Source organism: Vidua macroura, chromosome 16 (genome assembly GCF_024509145.1).
Source record: "Vidua macroura isolate BioBank_ID:100142 chromosome 16, ASM2450914v1, whole genome shotgun sequence".
Taxonomy (NCBI): Eukaryota; Metazoa; Chordata; class Aves; order Passeriformes; family Viduidae; genus Vidua; species Vidua macroura.
In genome coordinates this window covers 12,528,850-12,545,320 of record NC_071586.1, presented here as the reverse complement: position 1 = coordinate 12,545,320, position 16,471 = coordinate 12,528,850, and the positions used below count along the sequence as shown (strand labels likewise).

The following is a 16,471-nucleotide window of genomic DNA, read 5'->3' as shown; positions in this document are numbered from 1 at the left end:
GATACTGTTTGCTCTGGGGCTTTTTCTAGGTTGCAGAGAGCTTCTTATAGCACATGGCAAGATACAGGAGCAAGTTGCAAACTGCTCTCTTGCCCAATTGGCAATTTTTTTTCAGAAAATCATGTTGCCATTCACACTATGTCTGCTGGTTTCTAATTGTTACCAAAGCTAATCACAGATCAAATTTATCTTGAAAAAGCTTTAAGTGTAAGTTTCTCTAAAAAGTTAGAAACTGAGTACTTTTTTTTCAAGAAGTACTTGAAAAAAAATCCACAAAAAATAATGAACTTGCTCCTGGCTTCAATTAAAACCAAAGTCAGCATGTTGGTGTCACTGCTGAGATCAAACAAGTCTGTGATCTATAGGAGAAAATTTGTACTGCCAAGGATGATCAGCTTTTGACTCCTTAAATGCCACTTTCTGCTCTAGACCTCAAAATGCACAAGGGAAGCTGAGAGCTCTGTTTATAGAATAAATACAGAAAGGTTAAAACAAGTGTTCCTTAAAACCAGTCTCCATCAGTTTTAGCTACTCTGGCTCCAAAAGGAGCCTGCAACAGCTTGTTTTCAGTCACTCTTGCTTTTTTAAAATGCTTCCTTATGTAGGCATGGTCTGGTGCTTTCTTAAAAGACAACAAATTAAAAAAAAATAATAAATGCAATTCTTAATGTTTTTACTTTGAAAAAGAAACATCAGTTTATTGGAAACTACACTTTTTAACAGAAAAAAAAAATCATCAGAATTAAAGCAAAGATTTTCTAACCCATTTAACAGCTAACAAAACCATCCTTCTCCTTCAGAAGAAAACTGCTTGAGCACTGCTCCCTCAGAGCAAAAGCTGTGTTCAGTAACAGTCAACTTCATTATCCTCTATGGTCCCCACAGTAGCAAGGATGTCCTGTAAGAGGGACTGAGGGCTTTCCTCCACATGGTCACTACTTTTATTTAGCTCATCATGCAGCTCCAGTAAGTCTATTGCACCCAAAGCTAACATCATGCTCTCTGGATCTTGGAAATCCACCCCAACACCACCATCTGTGGGGAAGTTCTGAGCCAGAGAACCCTGTCTTAGTGTCCTCTGCAACCAGGCAATGCCACGTCCTGCAGGTGAATCTTCAATCTCCTGTGGATTCTCCAAAGTACTCGTGGGGTAGAAATGACCTCTCAAGCCAACCAGCACATCACAGGCTCTCTGCCCCACGGGTTTGTCACAGTCACACAAAGAGCCAAACAAAAACCCAAACAGCTTTGCTCGACAAAACGCCTGCAGCAGCTCGTTCTGAGGGGTGGAACTTGTGACTGCAGAGGAGACAGGAGCATAGGGACACAGGGAAAGCTGGCAAATGGTCTGACTACAGAAAACTTCAACCAGCTCCAAACCACCAAGTCTGACTTCCCAGTCTAAGTCATGCTCCACAGTCTGGATGACTCTAGAGACAAACTGCTCTGTATCTTCCAGCTGACCTGTGCAGCCTTCTCTCAGCCACTTGGTGAAGATGCTGATCACAGCCCTCCTAGGAAAGCCCTCTGAGTCTGTTGACAAGATTTCCTGAAGCTTTTCTACAATGCTCTAGATGCAAAAAGACAAAGATAAAGTTCAGTGAGTGGAGGAACACGCAAAAAAACAAGAACAGCAGAGGTGAAAAACCTTCTCATTACTGGTTGTGCAATCTGCCTGCATGAGCAGATAACTTGTGAAGAAAGTTATAAGCAGTACAGGAGTAAACTGATGGGAATTCTGCTCATGCAGAAAAGGTTATCCTACCTCTTTGTTATATTGATTGCCTATGACAGGTGACTCTGGAGCAAAGCAAGTAATGAGGGCCAGGTGTCCCAGCGCAGTCACGGCGCTCGCTCGCACGTAGCTCTCTGGGTCCTCCAGCAGGTTTTCTGTGAGCCTCAGCACCTCTGAGGACAGGAGACACTGCCTGAACTCCTTCTGGTCTGTAAAGAAGACAGCAATCCAAAGAAGTGGGACTTTATTCCCTCTGAGCATGAAGCTGTTTCCAATGCAAACAGAACTTTGCCTCATACAAGGATGGCTGCTGCCTGCAGGGACAGCTGCCAGGGAGAGGAGCTGCTGCAGGGACCAGGCAGATGTTTTGTGTCAGGCTCCCTCTCCCAGCAGCTTTTAGTCAAGCCCTGACAGACACTGGAACTTGGAAAATTGCACTTAGAGTTGGTCTAACAGCAAGAAAAAACTTTCTGCAGGCAACTGGGGACATGGTTCCAGCCTCATCAAATTTATGCCTTTGCTTAAAGGAAGAAAAAAGTCTTCCTTTCTTGTTGTCAAGCATATAGCAGAGAAAAACAAAAGTAACTGCAGCACTGAGAGGGGCTGCAGGGTAAAGTGCTAGTGCAGCTGAGCGTGTTGGATACTTCCTTTGTGACCTGGGGACAGCAGCAGTTGACAACATTCCCCTCCCTTCCAACATTGCAGAGCTACCGCAGGAAAACCAGCATTGCCTCAGTGCTACCTGCTGCAAAGCCTGAGCTATCAGTAAAGTAAAAAATCAGTAATTAATCCCAAGCATATAAGCAGGTCTAGGCTTTTAGCCTCCTAAAGGGCCAGTCCCCAGCCTGTTGAAAGAAACCAGACTCCAGTGCAGAGCCAACTGAAAGCCAGAAGTATTATCTGCCATTAAGCACTGTCACCTGCCTTGACAGACATGTCTCAACACCCCTCAGTTTAACTCACCAAAACTGCCATTAAGGCAGGTACAGCGACCTGAGTTTGACAGAAAAAGCAGGGTGAGTTTATTAATATTTTTGTCAGATTTTGATCATGATCTAAGATAAAAATCTTGACACTTCTTTCTTTTCTCAATCCTCCAGTTACAGGTCAGAAGATGCTTCACCATCCCGACTGACTTTCACAGCATTAAAAGAAATACTCCTCAAATCTGAACTGGTAAATCTTTGCACCTACCTCTCAAGCACTTAACCATGGAAGTCAGGAACTCCAGGGAAGAATCTCTTACTTCCCAGCAAGGACTGCACAAACGTTTCTGCAGCACCACAAACACATCTGTAAAAGGCAAGTGACAAACCTGAAAGGACATGAAAGGCAACAAGCCTTACTGAAACACTCACTGTACAACCTCTACATCATTTCATCTGATACAATCCCTTTTGCTGCTGTGGGGTGCTTCTTCCAGAGTTCTGCAAAGCACTATTTGGGCAGCTAAACTTAAATTCAACATAATTGTGAACAAGTAAATCCAGTGCTTTGAGCAGGAAAGGTAGGCAGGAGCAGATTTCATGTGTGCCACTAGCTGCTGTTTGTCCCAGCTGGAACAGCTTTGTTACCTTCCAAAATCTTCTCAGCTTGTTGGCACTGACTGTTGGAGGAGGACAGCACCTGCAAGTGCACCAACCACTTGGATGTAGCTTGAAAGGTTTTCTTTAGAACCTGAAGCAATGTAAAGCAGATTGACTTTACTACAGGAGGAAGCAGTGTTGCCTTTATGCCTTTAAAGGTAAAATTAATTTTAGCCTCAAACTTACAGAGAAATTATCAGAATAAAAAAGTGCATATGCTTCCTTACTAAAAAGCCAGCCACAAAAAATGGTGCTTAAATATAATTTCTAACAAACACCTAGAAAATCCCTGTGTTCAGCTTAGTATTATCAAGTTCTAGTACCTCCAGCTTTGGTTTTGCACCTGCTATCAGAGTCATTCAAACAAAACAAAGCAAAAAAACAAATCCCCTTAATAAAAAGAATTCAATACTTCATGACCATGTCAAGTTGAGTATGTCAGTGCAACTCTTAGACATGATGGCTCCTGTCTTCTCAAGAACTCTCAATGTACTGGTCAGTTACTTGCTCATTACAATTTTAGCTATTTTCTGCAAGCCACCGAGGACAAGAGAAGTGTCCTACATATTCTAATAAAAAGTGTGCTAAGAAACAACTGCAGTCAGACCCTTTATCAGAATTACACCCTACTGGGGCAAGCTAGTAGACCTGGATCTCTCCCTAGTTGTATACTCACAGTAGGGCTGGTGTTTGGACTCTGCAGATAAGCCAAAAGGACATCAAATAAACTTCCTATGAGAGTGTCACAGTCTGAAACAGAGAAAACAAACCTAAAGGACCAACACTGAGAGATAGAGCAGCCAAATCCCTGCTGAAATACACAAAGACACAGAATTGTAAAATTGTTTTGGATAAGAAAGCAAAGATTAACTCACCTTTTTTCTCTGAGAGTGCTGCAAGGACATCAAGAGCTGACTTTTGCACTCTGAAGCAATTGATCAAATTGCGGCTTATTGTGCTTCCCAGGGGAGAAGCTGGGCTCAGGAAGCCATTGCAGAATTGTAATATTGTCATGAGAGAGCGCAGCAAAGACACACTGGGTAAATCCACTCTTAAATGTTTCTAATGGGTGAGAAAGAAAAGAAAAGAGTTTCCAGCAACAGTCTCAAGTACAGAGCAGTTTTAGGTCAGAAGGCAGCAAAAAATTGCAACTTCTAGTGGGTTCTTAAGGTATCACAATGCCAATAGCTACAAATAAATGATCCTCCTGTCTTCCAAGAACTACTGCACAGATGGAAGGAGATTCTTCTGACTGCCTGGGAAAGCAGTTCAATTTGTGTTTCTTCTCAGGATCAATAATTGTAATACAAGTAAGGTATGGTAACAAAGCTCATCAAGACAAATTTAAAATTTAAGTGCAGTCCCTCTTTAAAAGAGTCTCAGTATCCCTCTGTTTTCCTGTTCAGAGCCTACTGTGCTAAATTTCCTTAAACTGTGGAAACCCTCACTGCCAACTCCTCTCCACATTCTGTTATGCTCTACTGAAAAAGTCTGCAACCATTTAACACTGTCTTTCAAGGACCAGTTTGATTCCCAGGCTCTTATTTTCCCTCTCTGAATGTTACCAGAGACAGCAGCTTCTCCAGATGAGCAAGGGTCTGACACAGGAGACCAGCACAGGATGTCTTGGAGGACAGAAGGCTTTCAACAGTGACAGGATCACTGACAGACTCATCCAGCAAGCCTAGATCAAAGAAGGGAAGAGCTCAGGTTGCCAATGAATAGAAAAGGCTGTGATTTTTAAAGTTAACCAAGATATTCAGCTGATGTAGTATGAATATAACTTCAAATGCAACTGGCAGTAGGATTTACCAGAAACACTGCTACTGTCCTTGACTTCTCCTACTCTTTTTCCTCCGGTTTTGGCTACACCAGGCACTCAAAATACTGGCAAGCAGACTGGGCTCTAACTTTTCTGTCACAACTGTACCTGCACATTCCAGAGGCTGGGAGGCTGCTTTCAAAATACAGTCCATTGGCTGAAGCAGAACAGTCAATGCCTGAATCCTGACATCTTGTGGGCTTCAAGGAGGAAACAGCAGTTACCAACACAAGTAAACTTCAATTCAATTCCTTCCCAAATACTTGCCCCCAAATGCTGAGCAGGATAATGATTTTCATGCAGGCCTTTAAACAAGCCAGCAATGACAGAGCAACAAAACCAGTATCACAATCTGAGCCTTCTTCCAAGGTCCCCTTGCTAACTGAAAGCAGAGGAGAAATGGCTCTGGAATTTAGAAGCAGCTATGCAAATAGAGAGTGGGATCCTGTGTAAGGAGGCTGGGAGAGAGAGGCATATCTTGTTAACAAAACTGTCCTTCTATCTTAGAACAAGAGTGTTACTCAGCCTGTAAATCAGTATCTGTATGTGCTGTATTCATCTGATGATTTCCTGCTGCTTTTTCACCACCTAAAGGGGAATTATGGAGCAGAAACACCTGCACAGTGCAGAAATTTCATTGCATTAAGTCCTACCATTTGCAGAGCTTCAAAAGTCCCACTGCCAGAGGACCTGCTTGTACTGGGGTTAAGTGTTCCAGAGCAGAAGTTACTAATGCCCAAAAGCTGCCTTCAGTGCCACAAAACGCAGGAGATCTGAGAAGAGAGAAGTGTAAGTGTAACCTATCCCATGGTGGCAAACACATCTATCTCAGCAAGGCCTCCTAGGTGCCACAAGATCTTTACCGTGCCACGTTAAGCAAAAGATTTGCCAGCGCGGGTTGTGCTTGAACAGTCTCCTCCAGCAGAAAGGATTCTATTTGCTTTGCTATGTCTAACCAAAGGACTTCAGTCCATGCAGTGTAACAACTGCCAAAACAACTGCCAAACAAACTGCTCAACAGCTTCAGTGACTGCTCAACGTGAGAGGCAGAGCTGGACTGAAGTGACTCTTTTATGTGCTTTACAATCATCTGGGCACACGCTGGCCAGTCACAGTCCTTGGTACTGAGAGCTTTTGATGTTTCAGACTCTAGGGAGAAGGTGAGCATGTGCACCAGGAGCTGGCTGGCAGCTGAAGCCACAAACAGGCTGGGATCCCCTTGCAGAGTGAAGATCACATCCATGCCTCCTGTGGGAAAACAAAACAAGTCACTGGAGCAATAAACATCCAGTTATGCCACTAATTCAGGTGCCACACAGCTTTAAATGGTGGTGATGGGGTTTTCTTATACTTTATTTTGTAGTCTCTACTCCAAGTCAGTCAGTCCTTAAGAACAAGCAAACAGAAGAAAATAAAATTGTTTTCAGATCCTCAGGGGTTTAAGAACTCAGGATCAGACTTCAATAAATATCAGTAACATTAGGAGAGTTGACAGCACACTCAATGTGTATTTATGGACAGAGCCTGTACCATCTCTGGACATAACCAGTAGGAAAATCATGAACAGCAGTATCAGTACCACTTTTCCATCACAGGGACAGCAGCATGTGCTGCACTTTAATACCCATCCAGTCTTTTAGACCCCTCTGTACATGGGATCTAAAGTTGGTCTTAACAGCATAATTTACATTCCTCCATAACAACAGGATTGCAAATGTGTGCAAGCACAAAGAGATAAATGAGCCTCTGTTTAGCTTTTCTGCACTAAAATCATGCTGAAATGTACCCTTTGGTAGGAGTTACAAATAAGAATACAGATAGTTTTTAATTTTATATGGGCAATTTTATAAGATTCTTACTCCTCTAAAAAGCGCACCACCTTCAGTGTTTGGAGGAAAAAACTAATAGCATAACTAACTTAACAAAAGTTAACTTAATGCTTAGCTAACTTAACCAACATTTTTCAACGACTTCGTTTTTTTTTGACAACTGGCTGACTTTAACCTTAAATAAACAAAGACTCCCATCTTGCTCATTTGCCACCTGAGCAACGGCCTGGCATGGCAGGGACACAGCAGACGTGGGGAGGTGGCAGCCCCAGGAGCACTCACCCGTGGAGCAGAGGCAGTGCAGGGCGGGCAGGTGGTGCAGCATGCTGTGCACACCCTTCAGCCAGGCGCTGCGCACCGACGCGTCCTCCCACGCCGCGCCGCCCCGCGGCCCCTCCGGCCCAAAGAGCCTCCCCAGCAGCTTCTCCTGCTGAGGCAGGGCAGAACACAGAGTAAACAGCGAGCAAAGGGGCTGCTCTGTCCCAGTCAAGAGTATCAGTACTGCCGTGAAAGCTCCTCTTGCTACAAGTATCACTAAAATGGGCGATTTTCAGAATCTCACCCTTAAAAGGCAACATATGGACAAACCCGAGTGTTCAAAACCAAAAGTGCTTTGTTGGCAGGTGCTAAAGGACAACTTATGTGTATCAGTTCCATCAGACTGCTTTATACACCTGCACACATCTCTTCCCTGAATGAAGCCTTTTGGGTTTTGTACTAAAATGTATCCTGGTGCAGAAAGCACGGCTTTAAAAAGCTCCCTTGTTTTTGCAGGGAATCAAAAATTTCCTGTCAACCTACTACAGAGGGAAAACAACATCTGTTAGTGCAGTGTAAATCCACAGGATCTGTCCTGGGATACAGTGACTGTGCAGTGACTGCTGTGAAGTAGCGTTCACAGAACTCACAGAATGACTAGGCTGGAAGGGACCTTCAAGATCATCGAGTCCAGCCCAGAGTTGGGCTATCCCATACACTCTTTTGAACTGAAAATGGAAGCACTACACATCAGCACTCACAGTCCTGTAGTGGTGACACGGAAGTGAGAAGCAGCTGTACATGAGAATTGAACAGGAATGGTGATTGTAGCTCTTTGCTGTTGAATTCTTCTCAATTATTGCTGAGTTGTTCTGTGTAAGCCATAAATTTACTAAGCAGAACGTGCAGGTTTTTAGGGGTTGTCCATACGGAAGGAGCAGACAGACACGCAGCAGCAGGTACCTGGGTGCCTGACTCACCTGCAGGTGCTGGAAGCGGCTTTCGGAGGAGGCGAGGATCCCGGCTAACTGCAGGGTGAAGGACAGGATGCTGGGGCTGGGATCCGGCAGGGCCAGCACGGAGGTGATGAGCTCTGTCAGACACGGGTTGTCCCGCACCAGCTCCACGGTGGGATCTGCCCAGGAGAGGCCGGAAAACAGCAGGTCACTGCCAGGACCGTCCTGTCTCATTAAAGTGGCTCCCCGAGCTGAGGTAAGCCCTGCCAGCTGCTAGAACTGATGAATTCGGGTGCACCCACAGCATTTTCAGGTGTCACAGCACCTCAGATAGTTGTGGAGACGTTCAAATCCCACCTGGTCACCTGTTCCCGTGTCACCTGCTCTAGGTGACCCTGCCTTGGCTGGGGGTTGCCCTGGATGATCTCCAGAGGTCGCTTCCAACCCGAACTATTCTGCGACCCCGTGATGGGCCTCCTCTCCCCTCGGTCCACTCACCGAACCACGTCAGGCTGCGGAACCAGTCCAGCAGTTTCTCCAGGCAGGTGTCGTCGAGGCCGGGCTGCCGCGGCTCGGCCAGGGCGGCGCAGACTCCGGGCAGCAGCACGGCGCACTCGCGGGTCATGGCGAAGCGGCGGCGGGCCCGGGCCACGAAGCGGGACTGGGGGTCGCACATGGCCGGGACCACCGGGACCACCGGGAGCGCCCCGGGCCGGCCCGGCCGCACCGCGAGTGTCGCAAAGGGGGCGTGGCCAGTGGCCGGTCAGGGGGCGTGACCCGGGCGCGCTCCAGGGGCAGGCGGCGGCTGCGGCACGGTGCCCGCGGTGCGCGGGATGGAGTTGCGCCCTGCCCGGAGTTATCCCGGCGCTCTCAGGCAGAAGCTCCCGGCCCGGCAGAGCAGCGGAGCCCTCGCAGAGGCCGCTCCGCCGCCCGCCGGGGTTTCGCTCCCTGCGGGGCCGCTTGGTGTCACCCGCGCTCCGCGGCCCGGCCGAGCCCTCCCCCGGCACTGCCCGCCGGTGCGCCGCCGCTCTGCGCATGCGCCTCCACCCCCGGCCTCAGGGGGTTGCCATGGTTACCGCGACCCGGAAGTGGCGCCGGGGGGCGATGGCCGCCCCCAGACCCGAGCCGGCAGCCACGGCCCGAGGGGGCCCCCGCGGCCCCGCCGCCCCGTGAGGCCTTCCGGCCGCTCTCCCACCATGGCCCTGGGGTCCGGCGAGGCGGCCGCGGAGGGGGAGCTGGTAAGGAGTGAACGGCGGGGAGGAAGAGAAGGCCCCGGGTCTAGGCCTGCTTCGGCCCGGGCTCGGCTCAGGAAAAGCTCCGGCGCGGCCGGGACAAAACTTTGGAGCAGCCCCGGGCTTGCCAGGCCGGCGAGACGGTGGCTCGGAGGGGGAGCGGGATGGCTTCTGCCTTCTCCAGCCCGCGGGACTCTGGGCTCTGCCTGTGCCTGGCCCGCAGCACGGCACAGAGGTGACAAAGTCTCAAGCTGTGCTAAGGAAGGCTTCGGTTGGACGTTAGGAAGAATTTCTTCACAGAAAGAGTGATTAAATATTGGAAAGAGCTGCTCAGGGAAGTGGTGGGTTTACCATCCCTGGAGGTGTTTAAAAGAAAGAATGCTGGACGTGGCACTCGCTGCCAAGGTCTGGCTGGCAAGGTGGTGTTGGGTCACAGGTTGGACTCGGTGATCTTGGAGAGCTTTTCCAACCTAGATAATTCCGTGATTCTCTGTTGGGGTTTGTTTCCCACCCCCTCAGCAGCCAGCTGGAGGTTTTGAGCCCCTTTTGGGAGCCCCCAGGTTCTGTTGTTGCCTGCTGCAGCTGGCTCTGGTTGGGGCAGTTTTGCAGGAGCAAAGGGGCTGTGAAGGTTACCAAGCAATAGCGGTGGGGCTGTTACTGCATGTTTGTATCCTGGCCAATGTTTAGTTGTTGCCATTTATCAAAGCTGGGCACTCTCCACATTGTCTGATTCCAAACGTGATAGCTGCAGTTAGGGAGAGAGATATTTCAGAATGAGACGCCTTAAAATAACAAAATCAGTCAGTGTGCTGCAAGGAGCATTGCCTCAGGAAATGAAAAACTGCATGGCCTGGTGTGTGGGGACACATCCCTGCCTGCTCTCAGCCAGCATGGCAGGCTCTTTAACCTGCTCTGTTGTCAGTCCTTGCTCCTGTTCTGCCAGCCAGGGTTTCCAAAAATACTTCATCCCCTCCCCTGCCTCTTACAGGCACAGATCAGCATCTGTCCAAAGATTGGTGCTGAGTGCCACAGAGTCAGCAGCAAGTGGAAAAGGTCATTCTGTGAGGGTGGCATCCAGATAATTTGGAAGCTAAGTGGAGTTTTTCCTTCAGCTGTGGATATGCTTGTGTTTGAGAGGGAGGGAAATTTGTCATCTTCCTTGCATTTGGGGTTTCTTCCCTCGGCCTGAGCACTTCTCCATTTCAATACAGGAACTGAACAATCCCATAGCATAGCAGGGGTGGCACAGGTGAGGGAGGAAGGGAAGAGCTGAGTGAGTTGCAGCTTAAATGGTGGAGAAATTCATGCAGAGCCAGCTGAAGGTTCAGCTGGTGCAGTGCTGTGCACTGCAGTGCCAAGTCTCTGTGACTCAAGTGCAAAGTGTCCCTGCTCATGGCACAGGGGTTGAAACTGGATGATCTTTAAGGTCCCTTCCAACCCAAAGCATTCTGTGATGGTTCATTTCTGAAGTGACTTTCACAATGTCCCAAAACTGTTTGTATTAGAGCCAATGATGCTGGCGTTTGCAGCAAGAGCCCCACCATCTTCCAGTGGCTTTAGTGTTTTTGAAAACTGGCTTGTTTTTGTCTTAAACAACTGACATTTTAGCAATGCAGTGGAAAAGAGGCTTTGCTCACGGTGTTTACTGCTTGAATTTATTGTGCTCCAGCTTTGTTGAACTGTTGAAGTTTCCTGGATGTGTATTACAAGCAGTTGTTCAGTAACAAATGTCCTGTCTTGTGTTTCCCAGGGAGATGACAGCCTGTCAGTGATAACCTGTGAGTCAGACACAGCCATGGTGAGTTTGGATTAATGCCCCAACACCCCTCTGGAGTTCCTGCTCCTCTGTGTGGTGCCTCCTGCTCACCAAGCACCCCTCAGAGAGGAGAGTGAACAGTGGCACTGCAATGGGCTTGAGTAACAAACTTCTAATTTCAGATGTAATTCTGGCTTCCACATTCTCAGCACTGGGGCTGCAAATGATGTTTGGCTTTATTTTGTTGTTCTATCAACTTGAGGGCTTAAGGAATCCTTTTAGAGAGCTTTAATGGAATTGAAGAATTCCTTTAACTAAAGGGTTCTACAGATCAGCCTCTACTCTGGGATCATCTTGAATTTAATGCTACTCATATTTAATATTGTTGGGAAAGGTCTCATGTTCTGAGCAAGAATTGGTAATTTATCTCTATAATTAGATATAATTAGACATAATTAGACTTCAGTTGGCACCACCTTAATTCTGGTCACCATTGCTGTGCCCAAATCTGCATATGCTTAATGTTACTATTTTTTCTTTTCTATAGAAAAGATTTTGTCTTATTAGAGCAAAAGATCTTCATAGAAAATGGGTGATTGAAGGCAATTTTGAGATTATGTGATGAAATCTTAATAGCTGAATATTTTCAGTACAGAAAAAAAAAATCCATTTCTCTTTCAGAAGTTAAAGAAGAAGGTTTTTCACAAGCCTCCAAAGTCACCAAGTAAGTGTTCCAAAACTTTTTATTCTGCAATTGCAAAACCTGGTATGTTTGTGGGATACAGGAACTGGGAGCTTCGCTTGAGACAACATCTTGTTATTCTCTTCAGAATTATTCACTGCTGTGTGCAGAGCACATCTATTTGAGATCTGCTCTGTGACCTGTGAAGTTCAGCTTGTATAGACTAAAATATTGACATTTATGGGTTGGTTGTAAATCTTGATTCTCCAGCATAATCTAGTTTTTTCTCATTTTACTTTTCTCTCTTTTTGCCTTTTGATGGCAACCATTCTGAATTTGTTTTTCTCCTTGTCTTTTTGGAGAAATGCTGTTACTTGTTGTGTAGAGAGACTCTGCAATTACTGGAGCTCTCTACCATCCAGTCATAGATCTCTGTGTGTGGATTTAGTGATTCTCTGTTTTGTTTGTTGTGATGGGTTGCTTTGGTTTTTTTCACAGTACAGTGTTGTTATTATCATTAGATCTGCAGTTTTAATATTGGGTTTGTCCTTTATTTCTGGGGTTTATGTTTTTTTGCTATACTTTTCCCTTTACCTTCTTTCACAGGCTTCTAGTGAATGTTTCAAAGAAGGCTTTACCCTAAAGTGTTAATAACAACATTTAGACGTGCAGGTATCTTTAAGGTACAAAGTCCTTAAACTGTACACATAAATATTTCCACATGTGTTGACTCATGCTACTGTCACTCTGCCTTTTTCTAAGCCTCTTCATTTTTTGGAATTGTATTTTTTTATTTATAGTGGAGTTCTTTGGTTTTTGTTTTGTTTTTTTTTTTTGTACCTGTCCCATTGCTTCCTATAAGCCAATATGGAATATGCTGTTAAATTCTATTTTTACAAGTAATAGGATTGAGTCTGGAAACTTTGAAGAACAGGACAACAAGAATTTTAGTAACCTTGAGCTTTTGAAGGCAGCACTGAGATATTTTCTTTTGCTGTAGAGTCTCCCTACAGCTCAAGCACACAACTGTATCCTAAAAAAGCTGCAGCTTGGAGATCTCTGCAGGGAACAGGCAGTGCTTGCTTTGAGAATGCAGCTGTTGAAAACCCAAGGCACATGTGGCTGGGATTTCTGAAGCAAGGTATTAGTATAGAAATATTGTTTTATTGTTTTATTATTCTATAATAAATAGAATTTATATAAATAAATATAATTTAATATTCTATAATAAAATTAATTGTTGTGGACAGCTTAACATACAACCTATTAAAAAATAGATTTATATTTGATTAAAGGTCACATAGGAATTAATTTCACTCTTATTTATTTGGGTGGTTGGAATTATCTGATATTGAACATTGGCATTTATAGAGGGAATAATTAACAGCATCTGGAGCTTTCCATGTTGCATTTGTTCAGAAGAATTCCACAAATTTAATTCACAATTATCCCTGATTTTTGCATTTTTGTTACATTTCTCTTGGCAGGAATGAGCCATGCTCTGAAATCAGATGTTGACACGAGGCATATGCGAGCTAATGTTTCCAGTAGCACTCCAGAATATTTGAAGGAAGCTCTAGGAATGAAAAAGCCAAAACATGCTCGTTCTCCCAGTAATGGTAAGCTCTATAATGGCGTGGTAGATAAAACTGAATTATTTTTTTTCTCCTCTAAAAACACACATTGCTTAAGAAAAGCAAGAGCCATTTTAGTTTACTAAAATACATGTGTGAAAATATGATCCATGAGATACTTTTTGAGATTCCTAAATTGGTTAAGGCAGGGATTTCCAATTTTTTTGAGCAATGAATCACTGTTAGCTTTCAAAACTTTTGCAAATTGCCATGCATTTGCAGCTGAAAACGTTGTAAATATAATATGGTTCAATGGGACAGCTGTAGACAATTTATTGTGACTTCAAAACATAGTTTAGGAACCATTGATAGAAACCATCTGCTTGCCTGAAATTCTATGTAATTGACTCCTTTTACTTCTTCTCTAGAAAGTGTTTTATCATGTGGTTGTGACATTAAAATCAAATGAGTTTTATGAGAAGAGCAAACTTTCAAAGTTTTATTCTGCTTTTCTTAAAGGAGAACTGTAAACTTTAGAATTCCACTTCCATTTAAAATGACACCTATACATTTACTGGTGATACACAGTTTCTGGCAACTTTAGAGGATGATATATTTGTGCATGTTAAGCATAAATAGAAAAATGTATTCTAGACCTTTTTAGAAACCTTTTGTAAATATGGATTTATTGGTATGAGAAGACTGCAGTCTTCTGTGAAGTTTGTATCTTTCTTCAGGTGGAAATTTTAATACAGCACCAGAGAAGAGAAGTAATTAGGAAAATATTGGCTGCAAAATCTGGCAGAAGTTTCATACAGTAACACTTCCATTTTACCTCCCTTTCTAAAATTAAATTCCTTGTTGATTTTTCTTATTCGAAGAAAGGAAAAAAACCTCGTTTCCACTTTGGTGCTGTTCTAGATATTTCTCTTTATCTGCAAAGTTTCTGGTTGGTTAAAAATACCTCTTTTGGATCTACTTATTTTACATACCCCTTTCTGTAGGCTACATTCCTGGAACTCCTGAATACAAAGAGAAAGAAGATATGTATGATGAAATTATAGAACTGAAAAAGGTACAGTTTCTCTGATACTTACAGAAAAAGTCATGGCATTGCTCCATCCTGTACATGTCCTGGCCTTAATGATCCAGAATACTTTGGTTTCTACAACCTGGGGCATCCACCACATCCTTGGCATTTGTAATGTAGGGCTAAACTAAAACTTATGTCTGTCTAAGACAAACTCACTGTGGTGATATGGTTAGAGTTTTCTGTAGAGTCTGGTGCACTGTATGAAGGGTGAGGACTGGGCTTGTTGAGCTCTGGGGTTACATATAGACAAATACCTTGGCTGTGGTTGATTGTTTGTGTAAGGCTGCTTTTCTGTTAGACCTTTTCCTTTTATCTTCCCTCTGTCTCCTCCCTAAGCTGTCCTGTCCTGGTGTCTGCCCTGGTTTTGTGTTTTGGCTGTTTTGTTCTCTTTTTTCATGTCATCTTTACCATCATAATTGGATTGGTTTTGACATCAAAATGTATTTCCATGTGAAAACTCTTGTTTTTTCCTACTTCTGAAATGTGCTTAAGATTCTTCTCCCCTCTTTTAGACAATACAAGCTCAGAAGAATGAGGGAGACAGACTGAAGACGAAGCTGCGTCGACTGGAAGAGGAGAACAGTAGAAAGGATAAACAGATTGAACAACTGCTGGATCCTTCCAGGGTGGATATTTCTTGGTGGATAAAAGTGGGGCAAAACAGTAGCAGTTTGTAGAGTGGTGACTCCTAGGATTGATGAGCTGGAATATGAGAGGTGGTGTAAAGGGATTTCTGGTCTGTGCATCTCAGATCAGCAGTCCAGCTCAGTTCAAAGGAAGATGATGCCATGCACTACAGATAAGTTCATTTAGCACGAATACATTTAATTTCTGAAGGTAAAATAAAAATGCTGTCTCATTAGGAGCCCACTCTCTGAATATTTTGCCTGAGAGTAGAAGGGAATTAAACTCTTGCAGAGTGAAGGGTTCATGCAGTCCTGAGACCTGACCAGGAGGCAGAAGAGCAGCCTTGTCAGGCCCTGACAAGAAACATTTGTAGTTGTGGTCAAACTTGAATCTTACTGAATTTCTTGTGGCTGTCACTGTGTGCAGGCCTACATCTTGGGAGAAATATGCTAATAGAAAGTTAAGGGCATAGGGAGTTCAGAATTTCAGCTGTTGGACTGTGGAGTTGAACAGGCTGGAAAATTCTGTGGAGAGAGCCAGCAGTAGAATAAAGTAGCAGAGTTGGTCACTTGCTTTTTCTGTTGCAGGGCTCTGAGCTGGCTCGAGCTTGGTCAGAAAAGAAGACTGATAATGGATGGGTGAGAGTGTCTGCCTCACTTCCTGCTTTCATTTGTCCTTTTTCCTCTTGCTAAGGTGAAACACTAATAAAAAATAAAATTAGGTCAGAAAGAATAATCAGTTAGAGAATCACATAACCTGTATCTCTGTTAGTAGGTAAGGAGTTAATGACAAAGATCTAGAATTAACTTTTTTTTTTGAGAGCTTTCTTTGTCATTGCCTTGAGTCTGTTTAGGCAGCATTCCCCCTATTGTTTGCTGCTTTGATGTTGGCAAGGTAGTGGCCAATGTTGTTTTTATTTTATGGTTGTATATCCATATTCTTAAACTCATTATGAAATGAAGCATCTGATCTGTTCTCTTTTTCACAGGGTAGCAGATGTGTGTGATTTACTAAGTACTGAAATATGTAGAAATAAGTATATCTGATTGGGTACAATTTATAAAGACAGGGCAGACAGGAATAGACCTGTGAAGAGACAGATTATTCAAGGACTCATGAGCTCTTTGTTCTTTCTGTAGGTGGCTACTGCATTAAAGCAGAAGATTGTCAAGCTTGAAGAGCAGTGCAAGGAGAAAGACAACACTATTAAGTATGACTTTGAGGGGGCAGGGGGTAGAGGCTTGTATTAGATGAGCTAATAAAGAGAATTGGAAATCCATGTTATTTTTCATTTGTGTTCTGTTCCTTAAGACATTTTAAT

At 44.3% G+C, this 16,471-nt stretch overlaps 2 protein-coding genes across 5 annotated transcripts in view; one reads left to right on the top strand and one right to left on the bottom strand.

Moving 5' to 3' along the window:
- Positions 1-670: 670 nt before the first annotated feature.
- On the bottom strand, positions 671-8,967 carry BRAT1 (BRCA1 associated ATM activator 1). Of its 2 annotated transcripts, none has more exons than XM_053991743.1 (13): positions 8,685-8,967; positions 8,211-8,365; positions 7,255-7,402; positions 6,007-6,391; positions 5,797-5,916; positions 5,252-5,343; positions 4,887-5,005; positions 4,197-4,383; positions 3,998-4,071; positions 3,310-3,412; positions 2,930-3,028; positions 1,766-1,944; positions 671-1,570 (listed from the first exon to the last, which is right to left on the bottom strand). In XM_053991743.1, the coding sequence occupies exons 1-13, from the start codon at positions 8,860-8,862 to the stop codon at positions 845-847; spliced, it is 2,565 nt and encodes an 854-aa protein (XP_053847718.1). In that variant the 5' UTR covers positions 8,863-8,967; the 3' UTR covers positions 671-844. The 2 variants fall into 2 exon arrangements, with proteins under 2 accessions (XP_053847718.1, XP_053847719.1); XM_053991744.1 differs by having other exon boundaries at positions 7,255-7,399.
- The window catches only part of IQCE (IQ motif containing E), a 27,176-nt gene continuing 19,635 nt past the window's right edge, over positions 8,931-16,471 (top strand). For all 3 annotated transcript variants that reach the window (XM_053991747.1, XM_053991745.1, XM_053991746.1), the window contains exons 1-9: positions 8,931-9,424; positions 11,169-11,216; positions 11,856-11,898; positions 12,857-12,997; positions 13,344-13,475; positions 14,435-14,505; positions 15,036-15,149; positions 15,738-15,788; positions 16,290-16,360. In XM_053991747.1, coding sequence (XP_053847722.1) covers positions 9,020-9,424; positions 11,169-11,216; positions 11,856-11,898; positions 12,857-12,997; positions 13,344-13,475; positions 14,435-14,505; positions 15,036-15,149; positions 15,738-15,788; positions 16,290-16,360 — 1,076 coding nt within the window. In that variant the 5' untranslated portion in view covers positions 8,931-9,019. The remainder of the gene's footprint in view (positions 9,425-11,168; positions 11,217-11,855; positions 11,899-12,856; positions 12,998-13,343; positions 13,476-14,434; positions 14,506-15,035; positions 15,150-15,737; positions 15,789-16,289; positions 16,361-16,471) is intronic.

Bases quoted from the DNA above. Each gene is read 5' to 3' on its own strand.
- BRAT1 (XM_053991743.1), bottom strand. From the start codon at position 8,862: ATGTGCGACCCCCAGTCCCGCTTCGTGGCCCGGGCCCGCCGCCGCTTC. The intron at 4,384-4,886 runs GTAACATTCAGA...CTCACCCATTAG, and splicing joins TGGAGAAGCTGCTGTCTCTG to AAACATTTAAGAGTGGATTT. The intron at 1,571-1,765 runs GTAGGATAACCT...TTTTGCATCTAG, and splicing joins GCAATCAATATAACAAAGAG to AGCATTGTAGAAAAGCTTCA.